Raw genomic sequence first — 26,002 nt, forward strand, 5'->3', positions numbered from 1 at the left:
AATCTTACTGCACCAGCAAGACTCGGGAGTGCAGCCTCATTGTACTCTGTCCACAGCTTGAAAACCCGAAGGACGGCACTGGAGCAAATATTCACATCGTAACAGGATGAGTGCTGGGTACACAGCTTATATATAATATTTTTTATTCTATAACTAGGGTCACATCCTGCTGTCCTTGTCTCTGTAGTCCGCAGGGACAGGGGGTGTCTGTGACATGGATGCACATAATATATAACCACTCCACCTAGTGTCACATGGTCACATCCCTTAATGACATGTGACCACGCCCACGGCACGCAGGCACAGTACCACTGAGAAAAAAATTGTGTGTGTCAGTAAGTAGTGTCTGTGTCAGTACATTTTGCATGGTGTCTGTGTCAGTAAGTTTTGTGTTGTGTTTGTGTGTCAGTAAGTAGAGTCTGTCAGTAAGTGGTGTCTGTGTCAGTAAGTTTTGTGTTATGTGTGTGTGTGTGTGTCAGTAAGTAGTATTTTTGTGAGTATGTTTTGCAGTGTGTGTGTGTGTGTGTGTGTGTGTGTGTGTGTGTGTGTCAGTAAGTGGTGTCTGTCAGTAAGTTTTGTGTTGTGCCGTTTGTGTGTCAGTATGTAGTGTCTGTCAGTAAGTGGTGTCTATGTCAGTTAGTTTTGTGTTGTGTGTGTGTGTCAGTAAGTGTCTGTCAGTAGGTTTTGTACTGTGTGTGTCAGTAAGTAGTGTTTGTCAGTAAGTGGTGTCTGTGTCAGTAATATTCCTTTCACATTGCAAAAATAACCTGGTATAGCCGGGTCGACATGTTTCGATGTGCGTTGTGAAAGGGGTCATGGGCGAATTTCGGGTCGCCTGATCCAGTAATTCAACCCGGGAATAAAGAAGGGTTATTCCCGGGTTAAATACCGGGTCAGGTGCAGTGTGAACAGGTTACCCAGGTTGATGCAACCCGGGGCCCGTTCACTGCATAGGGAGTGGCGGCGCGGAGATGATCTCATCTCCCAGCGCCGCCTCCGCACCCGCCCCTGATGCAGACTCTATCTCCGCCCACGGTTGGCAACCCGACCCGGCAATTTGCCGGGTCTGGTTGGCGTTGTGTAGGGTCCAATGTCGGGTTCCACCCAGGAATGGACCCATTTCCAATTCCCAGGTGGGACCAGGCATTGTGATGTGAGAGCAGTATAAGTATTGTGTTGTGTGTGTGTCAGTAAGTAATGTTTGTGTCAGCAAGTTTATCTGTGTTGTACGTGTGTGTCAGTCAGTAATATCTATCAGTAAGTGGTGTCAGTGTCGGTAACTTTTGTGTTGTGCATGTGTGTGTGTGTTAGTAAGTAGTGTCTATCAGTAAGTGGTGATTGTGTAGTAAGCTTTGTGTAGTGTGTGTGTGTATGTGTGTATGTATGTGTCAGTAAGTAGTGTCTGTCAGTAAGTGGTGACTGTGTCACTCATATGGCATAGGCCACACCCCTATTTAGACCACACCCACACCACACTGATTACACCCCCACATCACTAGTCACACCACCGCAGCGCTTGTCACACCTCCTGCCGAGGCACACAATAGGACCTTCCTAAATTTCAGCTCCGGGCCCATATGGACCTTAATCTGGCACAGAGCGTCACTGCTACAGTGGGCATTGTGTGTGCTGTCCCTTTGTAAGTATGGGAGGGCGCAAATGTATAGTTTGCAGGGGGGTGTCGACCATCCTAGCACCGGCCCTGCTCACTGACATATTTATAATGGGTGCAGTGTGTTCAGGCCCCTGAGTTAGGGTTACCATCTCATCCCTTTAATTCTGGACACATATTAATTACACAGGTTCTGTGGCTGATCAAGACTCCATTTCACCTGGTTTTAATCAGCCACAGAACCTGTGTAATTAATATGTGTCCAGAATTAAAGAGAGGAGGTGGCAACCATACCCTGAGTCCGGGGAACCCCACACCGCACCTATTTGAATACTCACCCTTACAGAGTCCTGCACTGGCGTCAGAGTGTTGTTAAATCACCGTGAAAACGGTGCTTCGGCCATTTCCATGGAGTTCTGCGCATGCGCAGTAGAGAAATCACTGGGAAAATGACCACCACGCCATTTTCCCAGAGATCTGCGTATGCGCAGTAGAGTCTGAGCCCTCTAGAGCTCAGACTCTCAGCGCAGTGGGCAGAGAGGAGGGGGCCCGAAAGGAGGAGGCTGCGTTCGGGGAACATTGATTCAATCCATTTCTGTTACTACACAATCATTGTTAATTGAACATTAATAGTTATCAGGGAACTTTTTATGGTTTGTTTCTTAATTATTAAACACACATTAGCAGACGTACTAAGTCTTGGAGAGAGATGAAGTACCAACCAATGTCTAATGTGTTTCCCCCCCCCCCTTCCCCTGACGCTTTTGATTCGTAGCTGCACTCTGAGATAAAGCCAGTGATTGTGGTACAGATTAAACTCACACCATGGCTAAATACAAAGGATAAACAAAAAACAAAAACTACTTTAAACATTAGAGTTGAATAAAATGAAACACTTTTGAGATGAATCTGTGTTTACAGGGTGTCACCATTGATGGAAAGATATGACCTCAAAATAACCTTACAGCCTGGGCACACTTAGCTCATTGTGTACTTCCACGCTGAAGGCCACGTTAATTGCCTGATAATGAACTAAACTGCATGGTTAAGTGAACATGTTTTACTAACAGCATTTGCTTTGTGAATTTGCCTCTGCTTGGGCTAACAGTGGGATCTAGTGATGCATATAATGGGAATATTTCCCAATTCCCTTATTGATTCTAATTTATGGCCTTCATTAAAATACATATCTTGTTAGCAGCAGATGGTGAGTAAAATCACACCAATTATGTTATACGTGTAATAATAACATTCATCTAATCGTACAGAAAGCCAAAGTAAGATCTCCTGGCATTGTGGGGAATTGTACCTCTGCTTCAGAAGCAACCACTACAGTTTAAGCATTTGTGTTGCATTTAATTATAGCAAAGCATGCTGGGATTTTTAGTTTCACAACAGCTGGAGAGCCAAAGTCTGGCCAGGCCTGGTCTAGAGGAAGGCAGTCCTAGAACTTCCTTAATTTATGGCATATTTAAGCAATCACAAGCCAAATACTACTAAAGGAACTTCTGAACAATCAGAAACCATATATTATTGGGGCAGCACGGATGGCATAGTGGTTAGCACCACTGTCTCACAGCATTGAGGTTTTGGATTTGATTCTCACTGAGGCCCCAGCAAATGTGTGGAGTTTTGTTTTCTCTCAGTGGGGTATATTATTTACTAAGGTCCCGATTTTGACCGAGATGCCGTTTTTTCATCAAAGTGTCATCTCGGTAATTTACTAAGCAATAATCACGGCAGTGATGAGGGCATTCGTAATTTTTTGGAAGTCCAACCAAAAAAATACGAATGAATACACCATCGGTCAAAACGCGGCTGTTTAAGTATGAATCTCGGTAATTTACTAAGAAGTGCAAAGCAAAAAAAAAAAAAAAAACACTGCCGTGAAAAATTACAACTCGTAAAAAAGTGCTAAAAAAAAACAGACCTGCTTTTTTAATCCGTGATTGTATAGGCATGCAGGGATCCATGAGATCCGTGCATGTATATCAGTGGGAAGGGGTGGGAAAGTGGTTATTTTCTTTAAAAAAATTGCGTGGGGTCCCCCCTCCTAAGCATAACCAGCCTCGGGCTCTTTGAGCCGATCCTGGTTGCAGAAATATGGGGGAAAAATTGACAGGAGTTCCCCCATATTTAAGCAACCAGCATCGGGCTCTGCGCCTGGTCCTGGTTCCAAAAATACGGGGGACAAAAAGAGTAGGGGTCCCCCGTATTTTTAAAACCAGCGCCGGGCTCCACTAGCTGGACAGAGAATGCCACAGCCGGGGGTCACTTTTATATAGTGCCCTGCCGCCGTGGCATCAAAAAACCAACTAGTCACCCCTGGCCGGGGTACCCTGGGGGAGTGGGGACCCCTTCAATCAAGGGGTCCCCCCCCCCCCAGCCACCCAAGGGTGAAGCCCGAGGCTGTCCCCCCCCCATCCAATTGGCTGCGGATGGGGGGCTGATATCTTTTCATTTTCACAAAAGGCTATTGTTTTTAGTAGCAGTACTACAAGGCCCAGCAAGCCTCCCCCGCATGCTGGTACTTGGAGAACCACAAGTACCAGCATGCGGCGGAAAAACGGGCCCGCTGGTAGCTGTAGTACTACTACTAAAAAAATACCCAAAAAAAGACAAGACACACACTCCTTGAAAGTAAAGTTTTATTACATACATCCACACAAACATACATACTTACCTTGTGTTCACACGAGGGTCGGTCCTCTTCTCCAGTAGAATCCATGGGGTACCTGTTGAATAAATTCTACTCACCAGATCCAGGGTCCCAGGCTCCTCGTAGCATCCATTTGTAATCCACGTACTTGAATAAAATAAAAAAACGGAGAGCCGAGCCACGCACTGAAAGGGGACCCATGTTTGCACATGGGCCCCCTTTCCCCGAATGCCAGAAACCCACTCTGACTGATGTCTAAGTGGGTTTCTTCAGCCAATCAGGGAGCGCCACGTTGTAGCACCCTCCTGATCGGCTGTGTGCTCCTGTACTGACTGACAGGCGGCACACGGCAATGTTACAATGTAGCGCCTATGCGCTCCATTGTAACCAATGGTGGGAACTTTCTGCTCAGCGGTGAGGACACTTTCGGTCAACCGCAGGGCAGAAAGTTCCCACCATTGGTTACAATGGAGCGCATAGGCGCTACATTGTAACACTGCCGAGTGCCGCCTGTCAGTCAGTACAGGAGCACACAGCCGATCAGGAGGGTGCTACAACGTGGCGCTCCCTGATTGGCTGAAGAAACCCACTTAGACATCAGTCAGAGTGGGTTTCTGGCATTCGGGGAAAGGGGGCCCATGTGCAAACATGGGTCCCCTTTCAGTGCGTGGCTCGGCTCTCCGTTTTTTTATTTTATTCAAGTACGTGGATTACAAATGGATGCTACGAGGAGCCTGGGACCCTGGATCTGGTGAGTAGAATTTATTCAACAGGTACCCCATGGATTCTACTGGAGAAGAGGACCGACCCTCGTGTGAACACAAGGTAAGTATGTATGTATGTATGTATGTTTGTGTGGATGTATGTAATAAAACTTTACTTTCAAGGAGTATGTGTCTTGTCTTTTTTTGGGTATTTTTTTAGTAGTAGTACTACTACTACTACAGGTACCAGCGGGCCCGTTTTTCCGCCGCATGCTGGTACTTGTGGTTCTCCAAGTACCAGCATGCGGGGGAGGCTTGCTGGGCCTTGTAGTACTGCTACTAAAAACAATATCTTTTCATTTTCACAAAAGGCTATCAGCCCCCCATCCGCAGCCAATTGGATGGGGGGGACAGCCTCGGGCTTCACCCCTGGCCCTTGGGTGGCTGGGGGGGGGGGACCCCTTGATTGAAGGGGTCCCCACTCCCCCAGGGTACCCCGGCCAGGGGTGACTAGTTGGATTTTTGATGCCACGGCGGCAGGGCACTATATAAAAGTGACCCCCGGCTGTGGCATTATCTGTCCAGCTAGTGGAGCCCGGCGCTGGTTTTAAAAATACGGGGGACCCCTACTCTTTTTGTCCCCCGTATTTTTGGAACCAGGACCAGGCGCAGAGCCCGATGCGGGTTGCTTAAATATGGGGGAACCCCTGTCATTTTTCCCCCCATATTTCTGCAACCAGGGTCGGCTCAAAGAGCCCGAGGCTGGTTATGCTTAGGAGGGGGGACCCCACGCATTTTTTTTTCTCCGTTTTACCGTGTTTATTTAAAAAAAAAAAAAAAAAAATGAACCCCAGCACGGATCACACAGGTCCGGCCGAGATTTATTGTGATAAAGTCGGCAGTGTTTTGCTAATCACTGCCGTAAAAAACGGGAAAAAAACACGAATGACATCGACATCGGAACAAATGAAAAATCCGAATACGACAGCTTAGTAAATTAGGCGTAATAAATTCAAAAAGTTGCAGTTTTACACTTTCGATGTCATTCGTGATTGAACTTTGACCTTTTTCCGAAAATTACGAATGTTAGTAAATATACCCCAGTGTGTGCAGGGGCTTCTTCTGACCACCCCGACCTCCTTGGACACAGGCCACAGTTATGGTGTAACTACATGCACACATGTGCACAGCAAAGGCCTGGTTTCCTAGAAAGCTGGTGGACACACACACACACAAAAAAAGCAATGGCAGTAAATATATCTTGAAATAGAGCAGCCCTGACCCAATATGTTGCAAGCTGTAGGTTTCAGAATGAGCTGCGAAGGAAGTGGTGATGGAAATAGTGTACTTAGAACCATTTGGAATTTGTCAGACAACACAATGGTCACTCCGTTTTACACATTTCCTGTTTGATTTCACACAACAATCACATAGGAGCAACATTTCACAACACGGTGTATATTCCCTTACACGCTATGATTGCATTGGCAAAATGGTAACATGATATGGATATAAGAGATGGGACCTATTGAAGGGAACATTCTGGAGAAGGAGACAATTATGAAAGGAATGTTTTACAGTGGCAGTGAGACTGTAGATAACTGATCCTACAGAGAGGCAGCCCTATAGAGATAAGTACTCCCCCCACATGCCTGCCTGTTATACTGGCCACACAGGCTGGTCCTGCCCCTCATGCCTGTATAGTGCATGGTCCAATAGGCCATACAGAACACATTAAGGCCTATCAATATATTTAGATGGCCTCACACTGCAATTATTTTTTTCTTACCGTATTTGCCAACATGCCCGATAATACTATTTATTATGGGTCACTGAGGTTTTTTTGTGGACACGCACTGCACAAGGACAGCTGGGAATGACACTGAGCAGGCGCAGTCACATGTCCAGAAACTGTAAATATTGATCCTTAGGCCACAATCTTTACAAACAGGATTCAAAACCAATTTGCTTAGAAGTCAAAGTGCTGTGAACTTCCGTATTTGTTACAATCTGAAAAACTAATTGAATGGAAATGGTTATTGTAGTTATGATTACACTAAATTTACAGACTACTTTAGTTTCCACTTACATAAAGGAAAATATCCACAGACCATAGGTCTTAACCCTACAATTCCCTTAGCCCAGGCATGTCCAAACTGCGGCCCTCCAGCTGTTGTGAAACTACATTTCCCAGCATGCCCTGACACAGTTTTGCTGTCAGAGAATGCTAAAGCTGTGTCAGGGTATGCTGGGATGTGTAGTTTCTCAACAGCTGGAGGGACACAGTTTGGACATGCCTGCCTTAGCCATTGCTTTATTAAAAAAAAAAACCCAGGACGTGTATTTGATATCATTACACTTAGGGCCTAATTCAAGGTTGATTATAAAACAACATTTTGCTCTAACGGGCAAAACCATGTGCACAGCAGGGGGGACAGATATAACATGTGCAGAGAGAGTTCGATTTGGGTGGGTTATTTTGTTTCTGTGCAGGGTAAATACTGGCTGCTTATTTTTACACTGCAATTTAGATTTCAGTTTGAACACCCCCCCTCTCTGCACGTTATATCTGCCCCACCTGCAGTGCACATGGTTTTGCCCATTAGAGGAAAATGGTGTTTTGCAATCAACCTTGAATTAGGCCCTCCGAACAAAGCAATAAGATTTGGGGGGACATTTTCTTTGCGCTAATATGTGAAGAATCAAAGAATTCAACCCTAAATTAAACACTTGGCCTCGGGTAGTGTTCAGTACTCTACAGCATAGATAGAACTATCCGAAGTGTGTTATCCTGACACAATGACTCCAGCTCTGCATTCCCCTCACACTACAGTATGCCAGGATCACACAAGCAGCCGTGTTGGCACAACCTCTCTGAAGTCCCCTTTAATGCCACCGATACATTTATAAAATAGCGTCAACGCCACTACTTATATAGGAGAGAGGACTACAGCATTTTATCCATAGGACCACTGTAAACTATGCAATGGAGGCGAATGAAACTCAAGCGTTATTTGTGATTACAGCTAAAGTGTACACATCTACGAAAACAAAGTTAACACCCAACAAGAGAGCAGCCAGGCAGCGATAACCATTTATCTATCTAGTTTAAATGAAAGTAATTGGCAGATGGGAGGCTATAGGGTATATTAAATTAAGGTCGAAACTGCAGTCTTGTCAAAAAGACATCAGTTTTCGACTTTTTCAGGTCGGAAGGGGTTCTGACCTATTCAGTCCCCAGCTTTTTTATTTGACATGTCGAATAGTACGTGAATTGGCGGTAGAGCTGCCGATTCACATACTTCTGGAGGGAAACGAGGCCAAATTAAACAGGTTTTGGCACCGTTTCAGACCATCTCAGTCAGACTTAAAAAATAAAAATAAAAAGTCGAACTGAGATGAGGAACCTGAGAGGAGAGGGGGGGGGGGGGTTAGAGCCGCGGGCAGACGGAGGACAGCAGCGCTGCAGGAGGATGTGGCACAGCCGCCGCTCACGGCAGCGTCCACCCCGCTACAGCAAGTGAGGTCCCGCTTGCTGGAGCCGGGTGGACACTGCCGTGAGGTCTGGCGGCTGTGCCACATCCTCCTGCAGCGCTGCTATCCCCCGTCTCCGGTCCCTCATCTCTATTCGACTTTTTCAAAGTCAAATTGAGATGGGCATTGAATAGCCCTTGTCGGATCTATTCCGACAAATGCATGTCAGAATGGATCAGACCTCAATTGAATATACCCCTATAGGTCTAGAACTGATTTGCATGTTTGAAAGTAAATAGCATTTTCAACTGAAGTTTTATGTATTTAAGACTATTTTTGTCCTTATACACCGATGACCTGCATTCACCTATATATGAATTCAATGATTCTGGTAAGCAACAGCCATTCTTGAAGCAGTATACCATTTACGGTTAAATTACCACTTTTTTTTTTTGGTACAAGCAACTACCAGTCATGAAGCTTGGTCCATCTATTAGCACAGATCAGACCTGTCCTGGAAGTAGGAAACACTAGGTCCTTTCTCATGTGTCTGTATCACATCGGTCATTGCTTCTGCTACAAAATACTTTGTGGCCGAATAAATGGAACCAGAATGTGCAACTCTGAGCAAGGAGAGCAGTGCTAGGAAAGGGCAGACATCATTTGTCTTGTGTCCTCCATCCCCCACCAGTCCCAGATGTTCCCACTGGAGCCCGTCTGAGTCTTCTTGTAGAATGCAGCGGACGCGACAGCAGGCACGGGCTGTCCTGTATATAATGCAACCTACAGGCTGCTGCCTTGGGCTGCTCAGCGTAAGGTAAACGAGAAATGCGTCTGTTTATCCCTGTCACAATACATGACACTACTCTGGGCAAAACACAGAAGATACAGTCATGTGGAAAGAGTAAAAGGACATTGTAGCACATTGTGTGTATAAATATATACACAGCATTATCACAATATGAAAGGCATGCATTAGGCATGGGTACTGCAGCTTCCACTGTACCTTTTTACAGTAGTATAAACTGAAGACTTAAGGTGCATACACACGGTGCAATATGCACTTCACTTTCCTTACCATTTTGACTATATAATCAAAATCGTAAGGAAAGTTAGCGCATATCACACTGTGTGTATAGTCCTCGCGTTGCCAATGCGCAGTCCCGTAGGATCGGCTTCGCAAGGAAAAATAGACTATGCAGGCAGCCCAGCATTGACTATAGTGGCCCGGCACCGTCAAATAGTCAATGTCAGGCTTACGGAACATCGCGCCGTGTGTACACACCATTAGAAAGCTGCATAAAGGAACAGAAAAACCCACTACAGGTTATACTGTAGAACAGACAACATTTATAGGACTATAAAATCCAATTACTTGGGCTATGGAACCTCAGGACCACCAATATTGCAGATTCTCCATCACCCCACATGTACGAGGTGGTGCACAGAAAAATCTGCAGTGTTCCGGCAAGTAAGCGGTGATGTCCACAATTGCACATTACTGCTAACTGAACACAACAGCAGCAGTGGGCAGGACCTTACAGCAAGGCATCTGATCTGTAGAAGTTACTCCAGTGTGGGTCATGAACGTGATAACATGGCACATTATTGGCGACTACTTTCGCCATATTCTTTAACAATACATGGGGATATATTTACTAAAGGTCGATTTTCATAGACTTTAAATGGTTGAAAATCGATGTTATATTCCCAGGAATATAACACGTTTACTAGAAGGTGATATTTGAGATTCCTTTTAATGTTAGTAAATGTTCCGTTTCTAATGCTAAAACACACGTCGATTTAGATGTATTTTCATTGACCTGAAATGGGGGGGGGGGGGGGGACCCACTTCCACACGATTTTTAGTAAATAAAAACGTGCTAAAGCATTAGAATGAGCACATTGCTTTGAAATTATAGAACTGTAAAGGGTGTGTACTGTTATTGCTAGATCGGTGTACTATCTAGTTCATGTCAATGACATCTCACATAAGCCAAAATCGTAAGCACACATAGTCCATATCTCAAGAAAAGTTAGTCAAAATCTGTGCTATCTGGGCTCCGGGGAGTTCAAGGGAAATCGCAAGTGAAAATCGGGCATAGCAAGGATCTCACCGTGTGTACACACCCTAAGTTTACAATCCTAGCAGCATTGAGGGATAATAAATACAAACTATGAAATCCCCAGCGAGTCTCTCAAGGAGCCATCCCCTACAGCAAGGATGGGGAACCTTTGGCCCTCCAGCTGTTGAACTACATATACCAGCATGCCTTGCTACAGTTTCGCTATTTGGCCATGCTAAAACTGTTGCAGGGCATGCTGGGATGTGTAGTTCAACAGCTGGAGCCAATGCACCTCAAATCCAGTCATCAGGACACACTAACAGTGCATGTTTTCCATACCTCCTTGCTGGAGCATAGGTGCATTCAATCAATCACTGGACACAATTTTAAAATATCCACAGGTGGTTTTAATAACTTAAATTTGTGAAGGAGAAGAGTGCAACGAAGCCCCTTGTGGACCTCGCCTGTATAGTGGTTCCGGCAAGATCCCGGTGTCCATATTGTGACAGCCGGGATCCAGACGAGCGGTATGCTAACCACATAACCTTACATGGTACCATTGATGGTAAACATCGATGGATAAACCAATGGCCATCCCTAGTATTAGTGAAATGTACTTTAAAGATTGATTTATTTCTTTTGGTTTTGTTTAAGTTTGTTGGATTCAAAATCTAAATGTATTTATTTTTTAAACCCCTATATATTATATTTCCTTGTGAAGAAAAATGCATAGTGGCAAGAAAACAAACATTGTATATATAAAAAGGTTTATTGTATACATTTTATTCATAAGTCCTGAAACTCCAGGAACACAGGCATCAACACTTCGGTACGAAGGGTACACTTTCCAACGGCCATCACTAAAGGATAAAGGACCATTGGTTCAAGTTTATTATTGTTAGCTTAAATCATAACCCATAACTGTACAGAGCTTAGAAAAAAAATATATAAAACAAGAAGTATAATAAACTGCCCTTTCAAAAAGTTTGGGTCTAATCAAAACAAAATAAGACAGCCACTTAGTAGTAAAAGCACCAATTACCAAGAACAAAGGTCTAATGACTGGAAGAAACTTGGGTCCATCTCGCTCATGTTCACATTTTAAATTATAACGTAGTATAGCAAACAACGAGAGGAAGTATGAACCCACCTTCACACCCACAAAGCTAGTTCGTTGGCAGCTTATATTTCTTAAGGAAGCTTATTCATCAGAATGTAAAGTTATGTTGCAATACTCAAAGATCCATCTGCATTCAGGAACACTGATGATTCTACACTGCCGCTCAATAGATAGACAGGATTGCAAATCCAAGAATTCTGGCACCAGGGATATAAATTATGTGTATGATATGCCACTCAAAAATGTCACCAGTTCTTTAGATATAAAACTATCTGTGGTTGTTGCATAATATTATAATGTCTTCTTTAAATAATGTGACCGGTATTGGATCTAATTCCCCCCCAAACGGTGGAATTAGAACAGCTTTGTTTAACATGCGGTGACCATGAAGTTACCAAAAGCTACAAATTATCACAGGCTGAAACTATGTCTACAGGAAGTAACTGAAAATATGCTTTATATACACTACAGCGTAAAGGGGAGATCAGTCATTCTAAGCCTGCCATAGGACTAATGCCAACAATAAGTTATACGCTTCCTTGCGGCAAATTTATTAAATTTAGATTTATTTATTTTCTTCCTTTTTTAGAAGCTCTATAGGTCACATCATAGTACAAATAATCCATGCAGCCCGATTGGCAACCAAACCATTTTTTGATAGGCATACATCAAAATCCTATGAACATAGGAATCTAACAGAGAATGGAAATAAACACTTAAATTATCCTATTTGGCTGCAGCACATCCAAACACACGTGAGGCAAGTTTCACATTAGCCTTAAAATGGAAAGGTTATCCTAGGCTGTGCAACGGATCTGGCATGGGTTGACCTTCAGTAAGTAACGCCAGCAAGCTGGATGCCAGGCACAATAATACTGAGATAAGGACATGCCAGTCTATGCTTGTAAAACTGTAAACAAGGACAATTATGTAACACCAAATAAGGACAACAAAAACATGGTGTTCATTAACATGTTCACACCCAGATTACCTCTGGGCTTATATGTATGACTGTAGTGGCACATACACTTGTGCGGAGCACATTAAAGAATTGCAAATGATGCATGTGAAAAGAAAAAAAAAAAAAAAAAAACCCACACACAATACAAAACCATTACATATATAGAAATAAATTCCTAGAAGAGAAAACCTTGCTTGCCCATTGCTCACATTAGGATGCCCAATACTTTGAGAGCTCAGAGCTATGTGAACCATTTCAAGTATACTGTAAACAAAGTGACAGTCACATTGTAGAGTTGGACGTAATCTAGTTTGAACTAATAGCAGATAATCCTTGACCATTTTTAATTGAGGTTCCACAGCCTTGTCTCTTGGCGACAGTCTCCCAAACTGGAAATAAGGAGGGTATGGATGACTATGCACCAACTGGGTGGCAATCAAAGACTTCTCATATTGGTTAGAAACAATTTCAGAGGCTGGTAATAAAAGGCTGTAGTTCTGAGGTGCTAAGTAGTCATGGCTTCAAACTTTAATATAGTCCGCTAAGCTCAAACCACCTTGAAGCGTCAGTACCACGAGTTATGCTGGCTCAAGTCCCAACACCTGATCGTGTCACATATAAGACTTTGCTCAGAAGTTATCATAGCCCATTGCAAGTCTACAGGTGGATGGTGACACAAACATCAGAAAGCAGTCATTAGCTCAGTCCATAGTATGTTCTGCAGATTCATCACACCAGCCATATAAACCCAGTACCTAAGGGAGCTGTATGTGTCTCAACCATCACCCGCTTTCATGGGGGGGACCACACATGGCCATAGCAGTCACCTCTTTATTTTGAGAGATCTTTACATACAAACCCACATCATCACCAGCTTTATGGTGGACACTCCATGGTGCAGCATTCAAACACTATGCCCATCACCCCATTATACTGAGAAAGCTGTTCATGCCAACCCACATCATCACACGCCTTATGGTGGACCATAAGTGGTCATGGCAGTCAGTCACCTTCTTCTTGAGGTCTTTACATGCCAACTCTAACCATCACCCCCTCTATGGAGGACCAGGCACTGGCCATGCCAGTCACCTCCATGTCATAATGACAGAAGCAGCCGGCAGAGGTGGGTCATACGATCCGTGGAGGTTATACTCCCCACGGTTACACAGCATCCTCTCCCCGGGGCCTGGGGGGTCACTGCACCGTGGTCTCAGCCACCTTGCACGGCCCGGACTCGCTGATGGCGCTGGAGTCCTCCCCGGACATGTGCAGCCTCCTGACCGCCTCCTTGATGAGGTTCCCGGAGAGTAGGAGCTCCTGCAGCAGCTGGTGGGGGTCCTCCTCTTCCTCCTCCCCGTCCTCCGGGAGCCGGTGCCCAACGTGCTTCCTGCAGCTGCCCCGCACCCAGCCCCGGCCGCACAGCTGCTTGTTCCCCGCTACGAAGTGCCGGGGTCCCTGTTGCTGGTGGTGGTAGCGACTGGCGCCTCGGGGGGTGCACACCGGGTACGGCGTGGTCCTGCCCCGCACGCAGGAGCAGATGACGGGAGACGGGCGGGTGACGGCCGGGGGTCTCAGGGCGCCGCCGTACTCCATGCTGCAGGAGGTCGGGGTGCGGTGGGCGCTGAGCTGCAGGGCTTCCCCGATGCGGGCCACCAGGGAGTCCACCTCCTGCGAACCCACGGTGACCGACTGCTCCAGCAGCAGGAAGCTCTCCTTGCGGCACGGCATGGCTGGCAGAGACGGCAGGAGGAACAGCACACCACGCAGCAGCTCCACCGGCCCTGTAAGGTTTGTAAACAATGGGTGACGTAGTTCTTTGCTTGGACTGTACCACTTGCAGACTGGAGGGGGAGTCCGTCACTTACACCGACCCCTCACGCTCGTGCTTGCTGCCGCTTAATGCTTGTTCGCCTTACAGTTTCTGTAAAGACACTTTCCTCTGTCGTACAGCCCGCCAGTTCAGGCGCTTTAATGCGAACATGGGAACCCAGCGGACCGTACCAACGGCAATTTCCCCCCTTTTGTCGTCTTTACAACTCGTCTCCGCCCCTTTTTTTTTATTTGAAGGGCCTCGTACGTTAGTGACATCACCGTGTTGTGGCGTGTCTGTCAGGCAGTGTGAGAGGAGGGGGCGTGTCTGTCAGGTTGTGTTATGGGAGGGTGGTCGCGCCTGATAGGATGCGTGGGAGTAGGGGGCGTGGCTCACTCACTCACTCTCAGTCACTGCCTCACAGACTGCAATGAATGTGTCTGTGTATGTGAGGAGGCTGCAGTGAGGGGAGGGTCGGCTGTGAGTGTGTGCCTGACCTGACTGTAACCTGGGGACAGCCAGCCTCCTTGTTATCATCTAGCAACTGCATAAACAGCACCAGAAGCTGACTGGCTCCATATTTGCTTTGTTTGTAGTGGAACTGTGAAAATACTGGTGATAGGGACCAAACACCCTCCTCACACGATGCAGATAACAGACACAAGCCTTTGGTGCTGAGAGAAAAAAAGGGTTGAAATAAAAGCATACGGTTATTTTTCTGCTACCTAAAGTATCAAGTGGCCTATTTATCAAGTAATACACGTGGGATATACACAAACAATATCCCCGTGATGTATGTGCAGGGGGCCGCATCATATTATGGCCCTCATTCCGAGTTGTTCGCTCGCTAGCTGCTTTTAGCAGCATTGCAAACGCTAGGCCGCCGCCCTCTGGGAGTGTATCTTAGCATAGCAGAATAGCGAACGAAAGATTAGCAGAACTGCTACTAAATCAGTGGTTCTCAAACTCGGTCCTCAGGACCCCACACAGTGCATGTTTTGCAGGTAACCCAGCAGGTGCACAGGTGTATTAATTACTCACTGACACATTTTAAAAGGTCCACAGATGTGGTTGTGATTCTGTGAGGAGACCTGCAAAACATGCACCGTGTGGGGTCCTGAGGACCGAGTTTGAGAACCTGTGTACTAAATAATTCCTTGCAGTTTCTGAGTAGCTCCAGACCTACTCCTAGATTGCGATCACCTCACTCCGTTTAGTTCCTGGTTTGACGTCACAAACACGCCCTGCGTTCGGCTAGCCACTCCCCCGTTTCTCCAGCCACTCCTGCGTTTTTACCTGGCACGCCTGCGTTTTTTAGCACACTCCCTGAAAACGGCCAGTTTCCGCCCAGAAACACCCACTTCCTGTCAATCACACTACGATCACTCGAGTGTTGAAAAAACGTCGCTCGAGCTTGTGTAAATCTCCAAAGTTTTGTGTTAAATTACTTAGCACATTCGCGCTGCGTACCGTGCGCATGCGCATTTTCCACCTAATCGCTGAGTTGCGAAAAACGGCAACGAGCGAACAACTCGGAATGACCACCTATGGGGAATAATTCCTGATTATCGGGTTTCCGACCCAATAATTAGAATTTCTTATCGCCAATATTCCGGTAATAAGAAACGTGCATGCCCCCGGAATGTACAGGTTGAGTCTCCCGTATCCAAAATTCCGAACTACAGAATATTCCAAAATATGACATTTTTTTCTTAGCACAACTGAGATAGTGGCCCCTTTGCTTTCTGATGGTTCAATTTACACAAACTTTATTTCTCTGACGTCCTAGTGGATGCTGGGACTCCGTCAGGACCATGGGGATTAGCGGCTCCGCAGGAGACAGGGCACAAAAATAAAAGCTTTAGGACTAGGTGGTGTGCACTGGCTCCTCCCCCTATGACCCTCCTCCAAGCCTCAGTTAGGTTTTTGTGCCCGTCCGAGCAGGGTGCAATCTAGGTGGCTCTCCTAAAGAGCTGCTTAGAAAAAGTTATTAGGTTTTTTATTTTCAGTGAGTCCTGCTGGCAACAGGCTCACTGCAACGAGGGACTTAGGGGAGAAGAAGTGAACTCACCTGCGTGCAGGATGGATTGGCTTCTTAGGCTACTGGACACCATTAGCTCCAGAGGGATCGAACACAGGCCCAGCCATGGAGTCCGGTCCCGGAGCCGCGCCGCCGACCCCCTTGCAGATGCCGAAAAGTGAAGAGGTCCAGAAACCGGCGGCAGAAGACTTTTCAGTCTTCATGAGGTAGCGCACAGCACTGCAGCTGTGCGCCATTGTTGTCAGCACACTTCACACCAGCGGTCACTGAGGGTGCAGGGCGCTGGGGGGGGGCGCCCTGGGCAGCAATGATAATACCTTGTTCTGGCTAAAAATACATCACATATAGCCCCTGGGGCTATATGGATGTATTTAACCCCTGCCAGGTCTCACAAACACCGGGAGAAGAGCCCGCCGAAATAGGGGGCGGGGCCTATCTCCTCAGCACACAGCGCCATTTTCCTGCACAGCTCCGCTGCGAGGAAGGCTCCCAGGACTCTCCCCTGCACTGCACTACAGAAACAGGGTAAAAAAACAGAGAGGGGGGGGCACTTTTTTGGCGATATTGATATATTAAGCTGCTATAAAGGAAACAACACTTCTGTAGGGTTGTTCCTATATATTTATAGCGCTTGGGTGTGTGCTGGCAAACTCTCCCTCTGTCTCCCCAAAGGGCTAGTGGGGTCCTGTCTTCGATAAGAGCATTCCCTGTGTGTCTGCTGTGTGTCGGTACGTGTGTGTCGACATGTATGAGGACGATGTTGGTGTGGAGGCGGAGCAATTGCCGGTAATGGTGATGTCACCCCCTAGGGAGTCGACACCGGAATGGATGGCTTTGTTTATGGAATTACGTGATAATGTCAGCACGTTACAAAAATCAGTTGACGACATGAGACGGCCGGCAAACCAGTTAGTACCTGTCCAGGCGTCTCAGACACCGTCAGGGGCTGTAAAACGCCCTTTACCTCAGTCGGTCGACACAGACCCAGACACGGACACCGAATCTAGTGTCGACGGTGAAGAAACAAACGTATTTTCCAGTAGGGCCACACGTTATATGATCACGGCAATGAAGGAGGCTTTGCATATCTCTGATACTGCAAGTACCACAAAAAGGGGTATTATGTGGGGTCTGAAAAAACTTCCTGTAGTTTTTCCTGAATCAGAGGAATTGAATGAAGTGTGTGATGAAGCGTGGGTTAACCCCGATAGAAAACTGCTAATTTCAAAGAAGTTATTGGCATTATATCCTTTCCCGCCAGAGGTTAGGGCGCGCTGGGAAACACCCCCTAGGGTGGATAAGGCACTCACACGCTTATCAAAACAAGTGGCGTTACCGTCTCCTGAAACGGCCGCCCTCAAGGATCCAGCTGATAGGAGGCTGGAAACTACCCTGAAAAGTATATACACTCATACTGGTGTTATACTGCGACCAGCCATCGCCTCTGCATGGATGGGCAGTGCTGGGGTGGTTTGGTCGGATTCCCTGACTGAAAATATTGATACCCTGGATAGGGACAGTATTTTATTGACTATAGAGCAATTAAAGGATGCTTTTCTTTATATGCGAGATGCTCAGAGGGATATTTGCACTCTGGCATCGAGAGTAAGTGCGATGTCCATATCTGCCAGAAGAAGTTTATGGACGCGACAGTGGTCAGGTGATGCGGATTCCAAACGGCATATGGAAGTATTGCCGTATAAAGGGGAGGAATTATTTGGGGTCGGTCTATCGGATTTGGTGGCCACGGCAACAGCCGGGAAATCCACCTTTTTACCTCAGGTCCCCTCCCAACAGAAAAAGACACCGTCTTTTCAGCCGCAGTCCTTTCGTTCCTATAAGAACAAGCGGGCAAAAGGACAGTCATATCTGCCCCGAGGCAAAGGAAAGGGTAAGAGAGTGCACCAAGCAGCTCCCTCCCAGGAGCAGAAGCCCTCCCCGGCTTCTGCAAAGCCCTCAGCATGACGTTGGGGCTTTACAAGCGGACTCAGGGGCGGTGGGGGGTCGACTCAAGAATTTCAGCGCACAGTGGGCTCACTCACAGGTGGACCCCTGGATCCTGCAGGTAGTATCTCAGGGTTACAGGTTGGAATTCGAGAAGTCTCCCCCTCGCCGGTTCCTAAAGTCTGCTCTGCCAACGTCTCCCTCAGACAGGGCGACGGTATTGGAAGCCATTCACAAGCTGTATTCTCAGCAGGTGATAGTCAAGGTACCCCTCCTACAACAGGGAAAGGGGTATTATTCCACACTATTTGTGGTACCGAAGCCGGACGGCTCGGTAAGACCTATTCTAAATCTGAAATCTTTGAACCTGTACATACAAAAATTCAAGTTCAAGATGGAGTCACTCAGAGCAGTGATAGCGAATCTGGAAGAAGGGGACTTTATGGTGTCCCTGGACATCAAGGATGCTTACCTGCATGTCCCAATTTGCCCTTCACATCAAGGGTACCTCAGGTTCGTGGTGCAAAACTGTCATTATCAGTTTCAGACGCTGCCGTTTGGATTGTCCACGGCACCTCGGGTCTTTACCAAGGTAATGGCCGAAATGATGTTTCTTCCGCGAAGAAAAGGCGTATTAATTATCCCTTACTTGGACGATCTCCTGATAAGGGCAAGGTCCAGAGAACAGCTGGGGGACGTAGTAGCACTAACCCAAGTAGTGCTGCAACAGCACGGGTGGATTCTGAATTTTCCAAAATCTCAATTGACCCCGACGACACGTCTGCTGTTCCTGGGAATGATTCTGGACACGGTTCAGAAAAAGGTGTTTCTTCCGGAGGAGAAAGCCAGGGAGTTATCCGAACTTGTCAGGAACATCCTAAAACCAGAAAAAGTGTCTGTGCATCAATGCACAAGAGTCCTGGGAAAAATGGTGGCTTCTTACGAAGCGATTCCATTCGGCAGATTCCACGCACGAACTTTTCAGTGGGATCTGCTGGACAAATGGTCCGGATCGCATCTGCAGATGCATCAGCGGATAACTTTGTCTCCACGGACAAGGGTGTCTCTTCTGTGGTGGTTGCAGAGTGCTCATCTGTTAGAGGGCCGCAGATTCGGCATACAGGACTGGGTCCTGGTGACCACGGATGCCAGTCTGAGAGGCTGGGGAGCGGTCACACAAGGAAGAAACTTCCAGGGAGTGTGGTCAAGCCTGGAGATGTCTCTTCACATAAATATACTGGAGCTAAGAGCGATTTACAATGCTCTAAGCCTGGCAAAACCCCTGCTTCAGGGTCAGCCGGTGTTGATCCAGTCGGACAACATCACGGCAGTCGCCCACGTAAACAGACAAGGCGGCACAAGAAGCAGGAGGGCAATGGCAGAAGCTGCAAGGATTCTTCGCTGGGCGGAAGATCATGTGATAGCACTGTCAGCAGTGTTCATTCCGGGAGTGGACAACTGGGAAGCGGACTTCCTCAGCAGACACGATCTACACCCGGGAGAGTGGGGACTTCATCCAGAAGTCTTCCACATGATTGTGAACCGTTATGAAAAACCAAAGGTGGATATGATGGCGTCCCGCCTCAACAAAAAACTGGACAGGTATTGCGCCAGGTCAAGAGACCCTCAGGCAATAGCTGTGGACGCTCTGGTAACACCGTGGGTGTTCCAGTCAGTGTATGTGTTTCCTCCTCTGCCTCTCATACCAAAAGTACTGAGAATTATACGGCAAAGGGGAGTAAGAACGATACTCGTGGCTCCGGATTGGCCAAGAAGAACTTGGTACCCGGAACTTCAGGAGATGCTCACGTAAGATCCGTGGCCTCTACCTCTAAGACGGGACCTGCTTCAGCAGGGACCGTGTCTATTCCAAGACTTACCGCGGCTGCGTTTGACGGCATGGCGGTTGAACGCCGAATTCTAAGGGAAAAAGGCATTCCGGAAGAGGTCATCCCTACCCTGGTAAAAGCCAGGAAGGAGGTGACTGCACAACATTATCACCGCATTTGGAGAAAATATGTTGCGTGGTGTGAGGCCAGGAAGGCCCCGACGGAGGAATTTCAACTGGGTCGATTCCTACATTTCCTGCAAACAGGATTGTCTATGGGCCTCAAATTAGGGTCCATTAAGGTTCAAATTTCGGCCCTGTCGATTTTCTTTCAGAAAGAAATGGCTTCAGTTCCTGAAGTCCAGACTTTTGTAAAAGGAGTACTACATATACAGCCCCCGGTTGTGCCCCCAGTGGCTCCGTGGGATCTTAATGTAGTTTTGGATTTTCTCAAATCCCATTGGTTTGAGCCACTCAAATCGGTGGATTTGAAATATCTTACATGGAAAGTAACCATGCTACTGGCCCTGGCTTCAGCCAGGAGAGTGTCAGAATTGGCGGCTTTATCGTATAAAAGCCCATATCTGATTTTCCATTCGGACAGGGCAGAACTGCGGACGCGTCCACAGTTTCTGCCTAAGGTGGTTTCAGCGTTTCACCTGAACCAGCCTATTGTGGTGCCTGCGGCTACTAGCGATTTGGAGGATTCCAAGTTGCTGGACGTTGTCAGGGCATTGAAAATATATATTTCAAGGACGGCTGGAGTCAGAAAATCTGACTCGCTGTTTATACTGTATGCACCCAACAAGCTGGGTGCTCCTGCTTCTAAGCAGACGATTGCTCGTTGGATTTGTAGCACAATTCAACTTGCACATTCTGTGGCAGGCCTGCCACAGCCTAAATCTATCAAGGCCCATTCCACAAGGAAGGTGGGCTCATCTTGGGCGGCTGCCCGAGGGGTCTCGGCATTACAACTCTGCCGAGCAGCTACGTGGTCGGGGGAGAACACGTTTGTAAAATTCTACAAATTTGATACCCTTGCTAAAGAGGACCTGGAGATCTCTCATTCGGTGCTGCAGAGTCATCCGCACTCTCCCGCCCGTTTGGGAGCTTTGGTATAATCCCCATGGTCCTGACGGAGTCCCAGCATCCACTAGGACGTCAGAGAAAATAAGATTTTACTTACCGATAAATCTATTTCTCGTAGTCCGTAGTGGATGCTGGGCGCCCATCCCAAGTGCGGATTGTCTGCAATACTTGTACATAGTTATTGTTACAAAAAAATCGGGTTGTTATTGTTGTGAGCCGTCTGTTCAGAGGCTCCTACGTTTGTCATACTGTTAACTGGGTTCAGATCACAAGTTGTACGGTGTGATTGGTGTGGCTGGTATGAGTCTTACCCGGGATTCAAAATCCTTCCTTATTGTGTACGCTCGTCCGGGCACAGTATCCTAACTGAGGCTTGGAGGAGGGTCATAGGGGGAGGAGCCAGTGCACACCACCTAGTCCTAAAGCTTTTATTTTTGTGCCCTGTCTCCTGCGGAGCCGCTAATCCCCATGGTCCTGACGGAGTCCCAGCATCCACTACGGACTACGAGAAATAGATTTATCGGTAAGTAAAATCTTATTTTCTCTAACGTCCTAAGTGGATGCTGGGGACTCCGTAAGGACCATGGGGAATAGCGGCTCCGCAGGAGTCTGGGCACATCTAAAGAAAGCTTTAGGATCACCTGGTGTGCACTGGCTCCTCCCCCTATGACCCTCCTCCAAGCCTCAGTTAGCTCTCTGTGCCCGAACGAGAAGGGTGCACACTAGGGGCTCTCCTGAGCTTCTTGGTGAAAGTTTTAGATTAGGTTTGTTATTTTCAGTGAGATCTGCTGGCAACAGGCTCACTGCATCGAGGGACTAAGGGGAGAAGAAGCGAACTCACCTGCGTGCAGAGTGGATTGGGCTTCTTGGCTACTGGACATTAGCTCCAGAGGGACGATCACAGGTTCAGCCTGGATGGGTCCCGGAGCCGCGCCGCCGGCCCCCTTACAGAGCCAGAAGAGCGAAGAGGTCCGGAAAAATCGGCGGCAGAAGACGTTCCTGTCTTCAATAAGGTAGCGCACAGCACCGCAGCTGTGCGCCATTGCTCTCAGCACACTTCATACTCCGGTCACTGAGGGTGCAGGGCGCTGGGGGGGGCGCCCTGAGACGCAATAAAACACAATAAAAATACCTTACATGGCAAAAAAATACATCACATATAGCTCCTGGGCTATATGGATGCATTTAACCCCTGCCAGAATATACAGAAAAACGGGAGATAAGGCCGCCGGAAAAGGGGCGGAGCCTATCTCCTCAGCACACTGGCGCCATTTTCCCTCACAGCTCAGTTGGAGGGAAGCTCCCTGGCTCTCCCCTGCAGTCACTACACTACAGAAAGGGTTAAAAAAAGAGAGGGGGGCACTAATTAGGCGCAGTATTAAAACATACAGCAGCTATAAAGGGAAAAACACTTATATAAGGTTATCCCTGTATATATATATAGCGCTCTGGTGTGTGCTGGCAAACTCTCCCTCTGTCTCCCCAAAGGGCTAGTGGGGTCCTGTCCTCTATCAGAGCATTCCCTGTGTGTGTGCTGTGTGTCGGTACGTTTGTGTCGACATGTATGAGGAGAAAAATGATGTGGAGACGGAGCAGATTGTCTGTAATAGTGATGTCACCCCCTAGGGGGTCGACACCTGAGTGAATGTACTGTTGAAAATTACGTGACAGTGTCAGCTCTGTATAAAAGACAGTGGTTGACATGAGACAGCCGGCTACTCAGCTTGTGCATGTCCAGACGTCTCATAGGCCGTCAGGGGCTCTAAAGCGCCCGTTACCTCAGATGGCAGATACAGACGCCGACACGGATACTGACTCCTGTGTCGACGGTGAAGAGACAACCGTGATTTCCAATAGGGCCACACGTTACATGATTGAGGCAATGGAAAATGTTTACACATTTCTGATAATATGAGTACCACCAAAAAGGGGTATTATGTTTGGTGAGGAAAAACTACCTGTAGTTTTCCTGAATCTGAGAAATAAAATGAGGTGTGTGATGATGCGTGGGTTTCCCCCGATAATAATTTCTAAAAAGTTATTGGCAATATACCTTTTCCCGCCAGAGGTTAGGGTGCGTTGGGAAACACCCCCTAGGGGGGTTAAGGCGCTCACACGCTTGTAAGAACAAGGGCTCTACCCTCTCCTGAGATGGCCGCCCTTAAGGATCCTGCTGATAAAAGCAGGAGGGTATCCTAAAATGGTGTTATACTGCGACCAGCAATCGCCTCAGCCTGGATGTGCAGTGCTGGGTTGGCGTGGTCGGATTCCCTGACTGGAAATATTGATATCCTAGATAAGGACAGTATATTATTGCCTATAGAGCATTTAAAAGATGCATTTCTATATATGCATGATGCACAGCGGAATATTTGCCGACTGGCATCAAGTATAAGTGCGTTGTCCAATTCCACCAGTAAAGTGGTCAGGTTATGCGGATTCCAAACGGCATTTGGAAGTATTGCCTTAAAAAGGGGACATTTGGGGTCGGTCTTTCAGACCTGGTGGCCACGGCAACAGCTGGGATATCCACGTTTGTACCCCAGGTCGCCTCTCAAAATAAGACGCCGTATTATCAGGCGCAGTCCTTTGTTGGCAAGCGGACAAAAGGTGCCTCTTTTCTGCTCGTGACAGAGGGAGAGGAAAAAGGCTGCTGAGATCAGACAGTTCACAGGAACAGAAACCCTTTCCCGCCTCTGCCAAGCCCTCAGTATGACGCTAGGGCTTTACAAGCTCAGGCACGGTGGAGGCCCGTTCTCAATAAATTTCAGTGCGCAGTGGGCTCACTCGCAAGTAGACCCCTGGATCCTTCAGGTAATATCTCAGGGGTACAAATTGGAATTCGAGACGTCTCCCCCTCGCCGTTTCCAAAAGTCGGTTTTACCGACGTCTCCCTCTGACAGGGAGGCAGTTTTGGAAGCCATTCACAAGCTGTATTCCCAGCAGGTGATAATCAAGGTACCCCTCCTGCAACAGGGAACGGGGTATTATCCCACACTATTGTGGTACCGAAGCCAGACGGCTCGGTGAGACCGTTTCTAAATCTAAAATCTAAAATCTTTGAACACTTACATACAGAGGTTCAAATTCAAGATTGAGTCACTCAGAGCAGTGATTGCGAACCTGGAAGAAGGGGACTACATGATGTCTCGGGACATCAAGGATGCTTACCTTCAGGTCAAAATTTACCCTTCTCACCAAGGGTACCTCAGGTTATGGTACAGAACTGTCACTATCAGTTAAGACGCTGCCGTAGGGATGGTCCACGGCACCCCGGGTCTTTACCAAGGTATTGGCCGAAATGATGATATTCCTTCGAAGGAAGGGAATTTTAGTTATCCCTTACTTGGACGATTCCCTGATAAGGGTAAGATCCAGGGAACAGTTGGAGGTCGGTGTAGCACTATCTCAGGTAGTGTTGCGGCAGCACGATTGGATTCTCAATATTCCAAAATCGCACCTGGTTCCGACGACGTGTCTTCTGTTCCTAGGGATGATCCTGGACACAGTCCAGAAAAAGGTGTTTCTCCCGGAGGAGAAAGCCAGGGAGTTATCCGAGCTAGTCAGGAACCTCCTAAAACCGAGCCAAGTCTCAGTGCATCAATGCACAAGGGTTCTGGGTAAAATGGTGGCTTCCTACGAAGCAATCCCATTCGGCAGATTCCACGCAAGAACTTTCCAGTGGGACCTGCTGGACAAATGGTCCGGATCGCATCTTCAGATGCATCAGCGGATAACCCTGTCACCAAGGACAAGGGTGTCCCTCCTGTGGTGGTTGCAGAGTGCTCATCTTCTAGAGGGCCGCAGATTAGGCATTCAGGACTGGGTCCTGGTGACCACGGATGCCAGCCTGCGAGGCTGGGGAGCAGTCACACAGGGAAGGAATATCCAGGGCTTATGGTCAAGCCTGGAGACATCACTTCACATAAATATCCTGAAGCTAAGGGACATTTACAATGCTCTAAGCTTAGCAAGTCCTCTGCTTCAAGGTCAGCCGGTGTTGATCCAGTCGGACAACATCACGGCAGTCACCCACGTAAACAGACAGGGTGGCACAAGAAGCAGGAGGGCAATGGCAGAAGCTGCAAGGATTCTTCGCTGGGCGGAAAATCATGTGATAGCACTGTCAGCAGTATTCATTCCGGGAGTGGACAACTGGGAAGCAGACTTCCTCAGCACGACCTCCACCCGGGAGAGTGGGGACTTCACCCAGAAGTCTTCCACATGATTAAAAACTCGACAGGTATTGCGCCAGGTCCAGGGACCCTCAGGCAATAAGCTGTAGACGCTCTGGTAACACCGTGGGTGTACCAGTCAGGGTATGTGTTCCCTCCTCTGCCTCTCATACCCAAGGTACTGAGATTGATAAGATGGAGAGGAGTAAGCACTATATTCGTGGTTCCGGATTGGCCAAGAAGGACTTGGTAACCGGAACTTCAAGAGATGCTCACGGAGAATCCGTGGCCTCTACCTCTAAGAAGGGACCTGCTCCAGCAAGGACCCTGTCTGTTCCAAGACTTACCGCGGCTGCGTTTGACGGCATGGCGGTTGAACGCCGGATCCTGAAGGAAAAAAGGCATTCCGGATGAAGTCATCCCTATCCTGATCAAAGCCAGGAAGGATGTAACCGCAAAAACATTATCACCGCAATTGGCGAAAATATGTTGCGTGGTGCGAGGCCAGTAAGGCCCGAC

The 26,002-nt window shown here is 47.5% G+C and overlaps 1 protein-coding gene across 1 annotated transcript; it reads right to left on the reverse strand.

Moving 5' to 3' along the window:
- Positions 1–11,265: 11,265 nt before the first annotated feature.
- On the reverse strand, positions 11,266–14,599 carry LOC134928415 (GSK-3-binding protein-like). Its single transcript, XM_063924123.1, has one exon. It carries the CDS (start codon positions 14,322–14,324, stop codon positions 13,791–13,793), a length of 534 nt encoding a protein of 177 aa, XP_063780193.1. The 5' UTR covers positions 14,325–14,599; the 3' UTR covers positions 11,266–13,790.
- Between the last annotated feature and the right edge of the window lie 11,403 nt (positions 14,600–26,002).

This window comes from Pseudophryne corroboree, chromosome 5 (genome assembly GCF_028390025.1).
Source record: "Pseudophryne corroboree isolate aPseCor3 chromosome 5, aPseCor3.hap2, whole genome shotgun sequence".
Lineage (NCBI taxonomy): Eukaryota > Metazoa > Chordata > Amphibia > Anura > Myobatrachidae > Pseudophryne > Pseudophryne corroboree.

What these genes read in the sequence shown, in the direction of transcription:
- LOC134928415 (XM_063924123.1), bottom strand. Translation starts at nt 14,324, where the DNA reads ATGCCGTGCCGCAAGGAGAGCTTCCTGCTGCTGGAGCAGTCGGTCACC.